Genomic DNA, 12,305 nt, shown 5'->3' with positions numbered 1-12,305 from the left:
CTTGGTATTATCTTCCATTACAGGGATGAGGGATATAAGGGAATTATTTGGGTGAACTGTGGACAGAAAAATCAGCAGTGAAAGACATTGAGGAAGAATGGACAACAGATTGTTGTAACTTTTCAAAGTGGTTTTATTATCAATAGACTACAGGAACTGCATGCTGGAATAGCCAGCACCCTCCACAAACTGAATTGAGGCAGCATCAGTGTTTTCCTTTTACTTGCAGCTCAGAGTTTCCTTCTCTTTCTTTGCCTCTTCTTTCTTAGGTGTGGGTATTATGAGCTTTCTTTCCAGGTCATTAGAGTTTTCTCACAATTGTCCCCATAATAAAATAGAAGCTGATCTGTACTTAGTTTCCATATACACAGAGGGAAAATATGACTTGGTCAATAGACTTATTTTTAGGTGTTTGAATAATGTTCAGAAAAGCTCAGCTTCACTTTCGTCACATTATCCCAAAGGGAATTTCCAGACTCACAGCGATACTACAATAAATGTCTGCAGGTTAGATATCTCCCAGTTAAAGTTGCCTAGAAGTCAGACAGCAACCTTGTGTTGTCTTTATTTTAATGTTTACCATAGAATATAATAAAAGTGTTATTTAAAGAGAAGTAAAGAATAGTTGCCAACATAAATGATGGCACCATTTTATTCTCTTAAATATTAAAATAAAACTGGGGAAAGCCTTTTGAATTTACTTAAGAAAAAAGCTGGACACGTTACCTTAGAGAGCAGGTAAGTTCTATTTTCAGATTTCTACAAAATTATTTGTATAATGAGACATATTACTACATAGTCATAGAATTTATTGGTTAATTTACATGATGGTACTGTGAAATGTTACATGTATGTGAGATTTAAGCCAAGTATCTGGTGAGTTGGACATGAATTAACTTTTCTTTAATCAATCCACAATTCATCACTGTTGCTAGATCAATATGTTTTTAGAATTCATTATTTAAATATAATGATCATCCGCTTGGCTAATGTTTGTTAGAAAACTTTAACCACATTTTCATACAGTCAACATTTGAAACCATTGCTCTATCTACCTGGTAATACAGAGCATTTCTTTCATGGCTATATATTTTTTGTACAACTCATGTGTGATAACTTACCCTTCCTATGTCAGTTGTATAAAGTAATAAAAATGACAGTGATAAACATTTTTTCATAACTTGGGGAATGTTAAAGGGAACCAAGTAAAGCAGAAAGTCGGTGACTTATATTTTAGTAAAGGATACAGAAAATCTGTTAAGGAAAAACTCAAGAAGTACAGAGTATGTTAAATCACTCTGCTCTTACTTTCTATTAATTGCCTGAGTGTGCCATATTTGTAGCTTGAGTTTCTCATTCCTGTATTTAAAAACACCACTTATTCTATTACAATTTGGCCAAGACAGGGCTATCTATTAAAATAGGAGGTTAATGAAGATGATCTAAATAAATATTCAGAATAAATAAAAAGTGCCTAATAAAGCATGGTCAGATTTAGTTCTGTACCTTTTGGAGACCACCCAGGTTGGAGACAACCCAGGTTTTAGGGCAAGTGACTAAGTTCTAATATATAAGACTACTCTTAAGGGTCTAGTCTCCACAGTTAAGCCAAGGGAGTGAGAAGTGGGGGAAGGTTACAGGGATGGATTTATGTGACCTTCAAATGATTTTTTCTAATAGAATCCTAGCAGAAATTAGAAAGCAATTCTAAGGTGATCTTTCTGAGTCTCTATCATTCTGAAGTAAATTTTATTATAAGCATTCTGTGTTTTTATGTCTCTTAAATACATGACAAAATAACTAGAATGATGATGACATGGAATTAACATGAATTTTCATTTCATTCTGTCAAATATTGAAATAAAATTTATTTATTTGCAAATACACAATGAATACTTAAAATAAGCAAAGTATAGAGTGAGAATATAATGGGAAAACTAACAGATTAATAATTTAATTCATGATGAGACACAGTGCCATATAATTGATTAAGTGAGGAATGTATTATATAATCTAATTCATCATGAAGGATTCAGTCTAAATCCTTCATAATTCATCATTATCCAGTCTCAATCTTATTATGGGAGAACTAGGTAACTAACTTACTAAATGGGAATTTCAAGAAAGCCTCCTAGATGATTTTAGTCTTTTTTCCACCATAATTCCTGACACATAGTCATTGATAACTGGTTAATAACTTTTCACACATCCAAGAGATGAGTTTTATTTACATTTCTTTAGAGATTACACAAGTAAGATGGCTCAGAAGGTTTATATAATCTGTTCCAAAGTCAAGCATTCACTATTCAACATAGATTTGAATGGCATAAACTTTGTTTGGTTTTGTTTTTCATTATGTCCAGGTTGGGGAGAAAATGAGGCACCAGCACTAACTCTCACCAAGATAAGCCTGTTTTAGAGAGATAAGCTAAGCACGTAACAGTATCTGGTAATAATTAGAAAAAAAATATGAAGCAAGGTAGATAGTTCTAAGCACCACAAGACTTAGAATATTTCAGTAACCATAGCATGGTGGGCTGTAGTTAGCGAAATCTACCTGGAAGTAACAGGAGTTTAATACACTGTGATAGTACTGAGCAAAGATTGGTTTGAAACTGCTGGTCCAGGTTCACTACTTTAGGGAATCATTAGGGATTCCAGAGAAGATACTTAAGTTTGAACTATAGATGATGGAGCCTTCTATATACCTGGACTGGACAAAGGGAATTTAAAATATCAGGCTATAAAGGATCCAAGGAAAAGGAGAGCTGGAGGAGTTGTCTTTCTTTCTGAGACTGGATCAGTTAATCTTAAAGGAAATGAGAGACAATAACCTGGAGGGGATTTGTAAGTTTATTCTCATTTGTTTGGAAACGAACAGTCAGCAACATCCAGCCATTGACTCCTCAAAATTTACATCAGAACCATGGACAAGGAGTTTGGGTCTAGCAGAGATCCTTAAATATACAGTTTAACTCCCATTGCTTATTGATGCTTAAACTGAAATACAAAAAAGGGATGTGGCATACTCATGCCAACAAGTTAGAAAATAGTACAATGAGATGAAGGAGACAATATTTTGCCTCATTTTCCTAATAGTCCAGTATTTTAAAGAATATCTTCTGTTGATATCATTATTAATTTTTAAAAAAATATGAATATGATGCTTGTAGACATATGAGTCACGCTTTCTTATTTTCCATAGAAATAACTTAAAATTGGGAAAATGCCTTTCAAGTTGTTCAGGAATATAGATTATAGTTTTGAGTCATGCATTATACAGCTTTTATATTTTAAAATGCAAATTAACTTATAAGTATTTTTCACATACTCCCTCTCTTTCTAATGGCCTAGACTGAGTGCATTTTCAAGATTAAATTTTTTAAAAAGATGTTGTGGGGAGGGGGGTGGGAGGGGGGTTCATGTTTGGGAACGCATGTACACCTGTGGTGGGTTCATGTCAATCTATGCCAAAACCAATACAGAATTGTAAAGTAAAAATTAAAAATAAATTAATTAATTAATTAAAATAAATAAATAAATAAAATAATTTTCAATTTCTCTGAAATATTCAAGTATTGGTAAGACAAAAGAATCTGCATTTTAAAAGCTTTTGTTTATTTTCTTGGTAATTCATAATCATTTCATTGATTTTCCACTTTTAGTCTGCAAACACACTTACCAAAATAGCATTTACATTGTATTTTTCAAATATGATTTGACCTGCTATCTGATAAAAAATCTCAGAGGTAAGATTTTAGACAAATCATAAAGGAAAAAATGCTGAGAAGATATAAGTTAATTGATCAATTCACGCAGTAAGTCAAATATTAAATAAAGAATAATCTGTGATTGAATATATAACTTATAGTGTTTCCCACCAAATCAGAAGAATATAATTCAGGGGAGAAGTTAGAATGGAGCCCTGCATTCTTTTAAATTATTGGGAATTATTTTAAAAGCCTAAAATGTAACTGTTAGTTGAATGAGATGGCTTATTTGACCACTACAAATATCCTCTTTTCACTATTCAGTTGTCATATATTTAAATGCCATCTTGTGGCAATTGATGATGACTTTTATACACTAGATAGATTTGCAGTTTTTCTCGTCCAAACCCTACTTTATGTACACAGATTCGAATGGCAATTTCACTGAAAATGAAGAATAAGGAGAGGAGCGTTACAGATTTGAAAATAAATTGTGAATATATTGGTTCTGAAGTTTGGAGTAAATGAAATAAAATATTTTAAATACTAAGGTCTTGTGTTTTATATAGTTGAAGTAGAGAATTTTGTTGTGATTTAGTGAAATGATTAATTCTCAGTAGTTCTCCCTAGTCTATGCTTCTTGAACTTCTGCCAATAGAAAGGTATTGGTTTGTTCAAAGGTGTAATAGTTATAAGCATATTATTAGAGCTGGTCTTACATTACTTTACAGCAGTGACTAGAAATAGGAAGTAAAAATAACAGGAATGGAAGAGAGAAAAGCCAGCCTGAGATACTAAGACATGTGATGTAGGAACAGAAAGAAGCAAACATTTTTAGGATGACTGATCATTAGGGAGAGATGAACAGCTTGAGTACATTGATTAGAAAGAAGCCAATTTATGCAAGTGAGTAAGACACTGTATGAGACTAAAATTCAAGTGAAACCTACTATTTTTTTAAATTTAAATTTATTTATTTTAATTGGAGGCTAATTACAATTAGCCAATTTAATTGGAGGCTAATTTACAATATTGTATTGGTTTTGCCATACATCAACATCAATCTGCCACGGGTGTACATGTGTTCCCAATCCTGAACCCCACCCCACCTCCTTCCCCATACCATCCCTGCATATATATGGAATTTAGAAATATGGTAATGATAACCCTGTGTGTGAGACAGCAAAAGAGACACAGATGTATAAAACCTACTATTAACCTCAAATGCCTTACTGAATGTAAAAAACAAATATTTTTAAAGTTTGAGATGATACTTTTTGAAAAAATAGAGGTAATTATACTTTGCTTGTTATCTTTTTGTTTGACTATAAAATATAATATTCTATCTGTAAATTAAGCACACTCGTAAATTAATCATATTGGTAAATTAGGTACAACAGATATATAGCTGATTTTGGCCATGTATATATACCTCATGATTCCAGATTGGTTGATTTTTTTCTATTTATCACATTTCCACCTAGGATAGATGGAAGGAAATTTCTCACATATAACATTATCCACATATAAGTGCTTTTTTATTTTCTCTCAAGGTTTCATTTTTGTGTCTATTTTCTCGATAACAAATAGTGAGAATAGGAAAGGATGACTGATTTTTTTTCTACAGTACCATTTCTTGAATTCTACCAGGGCATAATATCCAGTTATGTTTGAGAATACATGCTAATAGAATGGTTATATAAATATGCTGCATTCTACAGCATATTTAAATCAAGTATCAAAGTTGTTTAGCAGGAATTAACATTTTCCAGAAAGGGACAAAAACAATGCAAGGAAAGCATTTCAAAATAAAAATCAAATATTTTTCTTCAAGTTTTGAATACTTTCTATTTTAAAATGCCCATGACAAGGAATAATATACATCATCATATTTACATACTTATAAAGATTGATAACTAATTTCAGGTGGCTACAAACTGCTCTGAGTCATGGAAAACAGGAATAACATCACAGAATTTATTCTCCTAGGACTTTCTCAGAAAAAGGAAATTGAAATTCTCTGTTTTTTACTGTTCTTACTTTGTTACATTGCAATTCTGATTGGAAACCTACTTGTCATGATTTCTATCGCCTGCAGTCAACTTATGAAGCAGCCCATGTATTTCTTTCTGAGTTACCTCTCCCTTGCAGATCTTTGTTACACCTCCACTGTGACCCCCAAGTTGATCACTGACTTGCTGGCAGCGAAGAAGACCATATCCTACAACGGCTGCATGACACAGCTCTTCACCATGCACTTGTTTGGGGGGATCGAGGTCTTCATCCTCACGGGGATGGCCTATGACCGCTACGTGGCCATCTGCAAGCCTCTGCAGTACACGCTGATCGTGACCAGACAGAAGTGTGTCGCCATGATCGCTGCTTCCTGCATTGGGGGGTTCCTGCATTCCTTTGGTCAGTTTCTCCTGGCCATCTTTGTACCCTACTGTGGCCCCAATGAAATAGACCATTACTTCTGCGATGTGTATCCGTTGCTGAAACTGGCCTGCACTGACACCACCAGAATTGGTCTCCTTGTCATCGCCAATTCGGGCCTCATGGGCCTGGTGACTTTTGTGGTCTTGTTGATATCCTACGCTGTGATCTTGTACTCTCTCAGGTCCTACTCTGTGGAGAATCGCCGCAGAGCTCTCTCCACCTGCAGCTCCCACATCACTGTGGTGGTCCTCTTTTTTGCTCCTTTATTCTTCATTTACATTCGACCAGCAACTACTTTACCAGCAGACAAAGTGTTTGCTCTTTTTTATACTATCATTTCTCCCATGCTCAATCCTCTAATCTACACGCTGAGAAACTTGGAGATGAAGAATGCCATGAGGAAACTCTGGTGCCATATCGCAGTAAGAAAGGAAATGAGCTAAAAGAGACCTCTGATTTTCACCGCTGAACTTGTTGAATATGTGAATTTTCTACACTGAAGACTTTAAAATGTATAACACTTGCCTTATATGCTTTTTTGTTTCATTTTGTTTTAGCAATATATAGATTTAAGTATGAGCAAAAGCTTACAACTCCCTGGATTTATCCAGACTCTCTGCTGTGCTCTTTTCTAGTTTTCTTGTCTTCTTACTTATATCTCCTCTTCCCCTCTGATCTTTGGGCTGTATACTCAATTTAGATATTTAGCAGTAGACTATCAGAAGCATCATGTAATACCAATCAACACTCAGAATACATAGAGCCCATTCTTGTATGTGACTTTATTCAATAAAGCCACTTCCGGGCAGGAATGATTTAGAGGATAATTCCAACATTTTACTTGCATCATTCAAAGAATATTCTAAAAGACCAAATTTTGGACCTGTAAATATATTTCTTAAAAATATCGCTTTCTACTCTGATAATTTTGTAGCCAGTGGCAATCTGGAGCTTCTCATATGTCCAACACCAGTACTCTTACCTAAGACCTACATCAATCTCTTCTTTTGTTCAAAGGAACTGTCTCTCCCAATTCTGTCAGTGTAAATGTGAACTGCAACTCTGGCTAATTCTAGTACCTGATAGTGTATATTTGTTATGGGCATGTGTTCTGGACCCAGAATTGCTTACTAACTGTAAGGACTGGGACATATGCTCAACAAACCATCCATCAAGTGATAATAATAGCCCAGCACACAGTCTAGTGAGGATATGGGCAGGACTGAAACACTGCTTAGTCACACAGGAAGCGCTCAACACGTATGAGCTATTTTATTGCCCAGTCTCCCGTTATGCATCAGAAATGTAACCATTCTGATAATAACTTTCCTTTGGAGCAGTGAGGGTGTGAGAATGGGGCCCATGTTAATGTCACACTCCTATTACTAGGCTTCCCTGGTGGCTCAGATGGTAAAGAATCCACCTGCAATATGGGGGGTGGTCTGGGTTCAATCCCTGGATTGGGAAGACCCCTTGGCGGAGCTCACGACAATCTGTTCTAGTATTCTTGCCTGGAGAATCCCCAGGGAGAGAGGTACCCGGCAGGCTACAGTCCAGGGTGTCACAAAGAGCAGGGCATGACTGAGTGCCTAAGCACAGCACGTTGTGCAATGGCACCTGTTACTGGTGAAGTTACTTTGTTCTTAGAGTGGGCAGGTGGGGAACATCACTGACAGTCAATGGTCACACCTGTGGCACTGTTCAAGCTAAGGGCAGTTTTTCCAGTAAATTGAAAGTCATCCTGAGCACCTTTGCCCAATGTCAGAAATGACTAGGAGCAAGATCAGGCCACTAGATAACTGATTAGGAATGGGTAGGATCTCAAAAGTCTTTTAAAATCTTCGTCGATGATGTACTTGCATGGGAATTTGTTTTCAAGTTGTAGAGAGAGCCAGGTTAGGTAAAAATGAGTTGTCAATGTTGAGGAGTCTTAAAATGGGTTCATAATGTAAAAAAGAAAAATAGCATTGTTCTATGACTCAATTTAAAATGCCCAACAAATAAACCTAGAAATATGATGTGCTAGAAATTCTTATAGGAAGATCCTAACATATTTGTTTGTTGTTGTTTTAATCCTAGCTCTTGACAGCTATCTGGAAACTCCTGGAGAGGGCATACACAGTATACAGGTCAGAGAACACAACAGAACAGGAAAGTGAAAGATCACTTTCTGGTGTGAAATAAGCAGGGTCTTTAATAAGAAGACCAGCCAGCCCTCAAAGTTTCTCTCTGCTTCAGAAGCCCTATCCTCCAACCAACCAGACTTGTATTATGGAAAAATAAAACTTCAAAAATTTACACAAATGTTTCTGTTTTATTTTCATTCTTGGAATAAAAGTTGTGAATGTGGATTATTAAAATACTTGGAGTCTGCAGCAACATGGAGGGACCAAGAAATTATCTTACTAACTAAAGTAAGTCAGACAGAGAAAAACAAATAAATGCAATCAGTTTATGTGGATTCTAAAAGAAAAAAAAAATACACAGATGGGCTTATTTACAAAACAGAAAAAGACTCACAGACACAGAAAACAAACTTATGGTTACCAAAAGAGAAAGGGGAGGGGAGGGATAAATTGGGAGTTTGGGATTAACAGATACAGGCTACCAAATATAAAATAGATAAACAACAATGATCTATTGTACAGCACAGGAAACTATACTCAATATCTTGTAATAACTTATAATAAAAGTAATCTGCAACAGAAATATACATACCTATGAACACAGATATATATGAACTGAATCACATGACCGTATACCCAAACCCAACACAACACTGTCAATAAACTACAGTTTAATAAGACAAGCAAGCACACACTTCATTGTCAATATCAGTCATTAACCAGGGAATTATGATTTAACACCTCCACTTCTGCACTGTGATCTCCTCCCTTCTCAGCTTCTCAGGAGGATCAGCCATATTTCTCTCTTCAGTTGGATCATTAATAGCACATAGAATATCAAGAAAGCACAGTGAGATTCTTTGTAATTTAGTGAGTGACCTTACTAATTCTTGCATTCAGGTTATTATCTACCTTTCGTTATTTTTGGCTAAGACATTTTACAGCTCAAAATAGAAAAGCTGACTCACACAAAATAATATCAATGTCAACAATGTCTGGCCATAGAAATTCAAGTTGTGTCGGGTGAAATGCAATTAAGGATAGCCCTTTGGATATTTGACTAGTTTTTTATCAACTTATAAATTCATTTTAGCACCCCTTACTGATGATAAATGTGTGGTGAACTATTGCCTGAACTGACGGTAACATCTTACTCATTTCTACATTAAATATTAATAATAAATTCAATAGAATCTTTGACGTGTCCATTCATTTGCATAAAAAATCAATTATATTTTCTTTCAAAATGTATCCTCTGACAAATGGTGAACTTTAAAGAAACTATAGAAATAGATCCATTCACAGATACCCACTGACTGTTTAAAAAAATTCAATGGTATATGAAAAGATCTTAGAAGCTTTCAGATAAACAATAAAGATGAAGTAAATTTTTTAAAAGATGAATTCAGTCGTATGATTTCAACTTTTCAACAAATATAAATACTACATTTTCAGGTAAAAAATGAAAGAAAATACAATTGTCTTATGATATTACATAAAGTAAAATTTACGAGGCAACTCACGCGAAGAGCTGACTCACTGGAAAAGACCCTGATGCTGGGAGGGATTGGGGGCAGGAGGAGAAGGGGACGACAAGGATGAGATGGCTGGATGGCATCACTGACTCGATGGACATGAGTCTGCGTGAACTCCGAGAGTTGGTGAAGGACAGGGAGGCCTGGCGTGCTGCAATTCATGGGGTCGCAAAGAGTCGGACACGACTGAGCGACTGAAGGAAATGAAATGAATAAGGAATAAATATCTGTATAACATAAAAATGTCCAAGATTGACACTTGACTAAAACTTCTATAGATTAAAACCTCTATAGGTTAAAAAGAAATGACCCACAACTTCCTATTTGTTTACTTAAAATATACTATTTGTAATCATACATTTGCTTATTTTCTTGTTTGTTTCATTCCTTGGCCTCCAGCCTCGCTGAGGACAGAGGCTGCTTTGTTCCCCACTTTATACGTTCTCTAGGGCTTCCCTGGCGGCTCTGTGGTAAAGAACCCGCCTGCCAGTGCAGGAGATGATCCCGGGGTCAAGAAGTTCCCCTGGAGGAGGAAACGGAAACCCAGTCCAATATTCTTGCTGGAAAATTCCATGGACAGAGGAGTCTGGCAGGCTACGTTCTGTGGATTTGCAAAAGAGTGAGACATAACTTAGCGACTAAACAGTAAATGCATTCTCCATAGTAAGTTTGTCGAAGTCAAACCTTTTAGAATTAAGAGGTAGTAAATATTTTTATATGAATAAATTTATGAGATCATTTTATTTTTGTTACAGTTCTTTTTAAAATATATTTTCTGCAATACACATATGGAAAATTCAATCAGAAAAAGTCTATCTTTTTAGAAAGGAGTTTGCCTTACAAAGATAAATTGAGAAATTGTCTGTGCATCTGCAAGAGAGCCCATGGGGTCATGTGAGCTTCCCCCCCTCCCCCCCCAAAAAAAAGAAGCGTAGGGGAAAAGCAACAGAGTCTTTTCCAGGCATCAGCCAGATATTATAATGCCCTAACAAGCTTTACTTTTTTTCTCCCCAGGAAAAATTAAGTCTTAAATGCTGGGTCTGCTCTCTGAACTTTTAATTCTAGCCGTAGGGTTCTCAATATTTCCCATGGCAGCTCACTGCAGTCTCCCTCAGCTAATTGATTCTGCCCTGTCCTGACAAATGAGCGTTATATACTCCATGTCCATAGTCATTATACACTCCATTTCCTCATAGTCTCCATGACCCATGTCTGATCTCAGTGCTTTGGATGTTGATGCAATAGGGAAATGCAATTAAGAGCTTTGGCATATTTATTTATTGGGTAGAAATTGAGAAATTGAAGCTATGAATTACATCTTTGATGAAGTATACTGATGGGAAATTTCTATATCTTCAGAGATTGAGACCTTTTCTATATCACACATTTTGTCAGAATTCTCCTTAAATGCCAATTTAACATCAAGCAGAATATATCATGTATATCTGTATACATATATATGTATATATGTAACTTTTTTATAGAGAAAAAGGTAAAATATCAGAGACACACTTATTTTTTAGAAATGGAAAAACTGCATGCTAAAAAAAAAATCTCAAAATTAGTTCAATTTACCAAACATATCTGTGACACTGGAACTCACGAGTGCTCTTATAAGATTTTATGCAATTAGTGTTCTTGCCTGGAGAATCCCAGGGACGGTGGAGCCTGATGGGCTGCCGTCTATGGGGTCGCACAGAGTCGGACACGACTGAGGTGACTTAGCAGCAGCAGCAGCAGCAAGCAGAGATGATTACTGCATGGAAATGATAATTTTTAAAATTCTGACTTCATCTTAGGTGTGATGCCTCATCTTATAAGAAATCTGTCTGATGAGTTAAGCAGCTGGTAAGTTAAATCCAGTTCCTAATTATAATAGTGACTTTCCTTAAAATGAATATTTGAATCATTCTGATTGTATTTATGATCTAAGTCTTCTAACTAACCTTTGAAAAATTCCAGAAACTTTAAAATGCTATTTTTACTATTTGGGAAAACCTGGCTTCAGCTAACATGACTTGTGATTTACACATGAGCTCTTAAAGTTATCAGTGTTGTGTCTCTCAGCAGCTATCAGAATATTACTAGATTTACTTGTCTTTTCATATTTCACAAACTTAATCATATTATTAGTCCTTTGGATTCCATTATGGAAAAAAGTTTAATATGAAGAAGCATGTACTGGCCTAGCAGATAAGTGGACAGTATTGCAGTGAAGGAACTGAAGATATATTTAAAAAAATAAAATCAAAACACCAGTATGCTTCTAAGATTATGCAGAAGCAAAAATGTAGGATGAAATTTTCAAACAAGCTATTTGAATGGATAGTATTTAAGTGGTAGGTTTCTTTTTCCCAAGTTTAGTTGAGATGAAGGAAAATTATCAAAGGAGAACATAAACATCTGTCTAATTTGGATAAGGTTAATTAATTCAAAAGAAAGAAAACAAAAAATACTGGCTGAAATGAGCAGTACATTTATCTTCAGAAATGTGG

General features: G+C 35.4%; 1 protein-coding gene across 1 annotated transcript; it reads left to right on the top strand.

The window, feature by feature from the left end:
• The first annotated feature begins 5,659 nt into the window (after positions 1–5,659).
• LOC120876995 (olfactory receptor 4P4-like) lies at positions 5,660–6,592 on the top strand. Its single transcript, XM_040259303.1, has one exon. It carries the CDS (start codon positions 5,660–5,662, stop codon positions 6,590–6,592), a length of 933 nt encoding a protein of 310 aa, XP_040115237.1.
• The last annotated feature ends 5,713 nt before the right edge of the window (positions 6,593–12,305 follow it).

This window comes from Oryx dammah, unplaced genomic scaffold, assembly GCF_014754425.2.
Source record: "Oryx dammah isolate SB20612 unplaced genomic scaffold, SCBI_Odam_1.1 HiC_scaffold_17, whole genome shotgun sequence".
Taxonomy (NCBI): domain Eukaryota; kingdom Metazoa; phylum Chordata; class Mammalia; order Artiodactyla; family Bovidae; genus Oryx; species Oryx dammah.
This window is presented reverse-complemented; position numbering and strand designations above follow the sequence as displayed.

Coding starts and splice junctions, on each gene's coding strand:
- LOC120876995 (XM_040259303.1), top strand. CDS start 5,660: ATGGAAAACAGGAATAACATCACAGAATTTATTCTCCTAGGACTTTCT.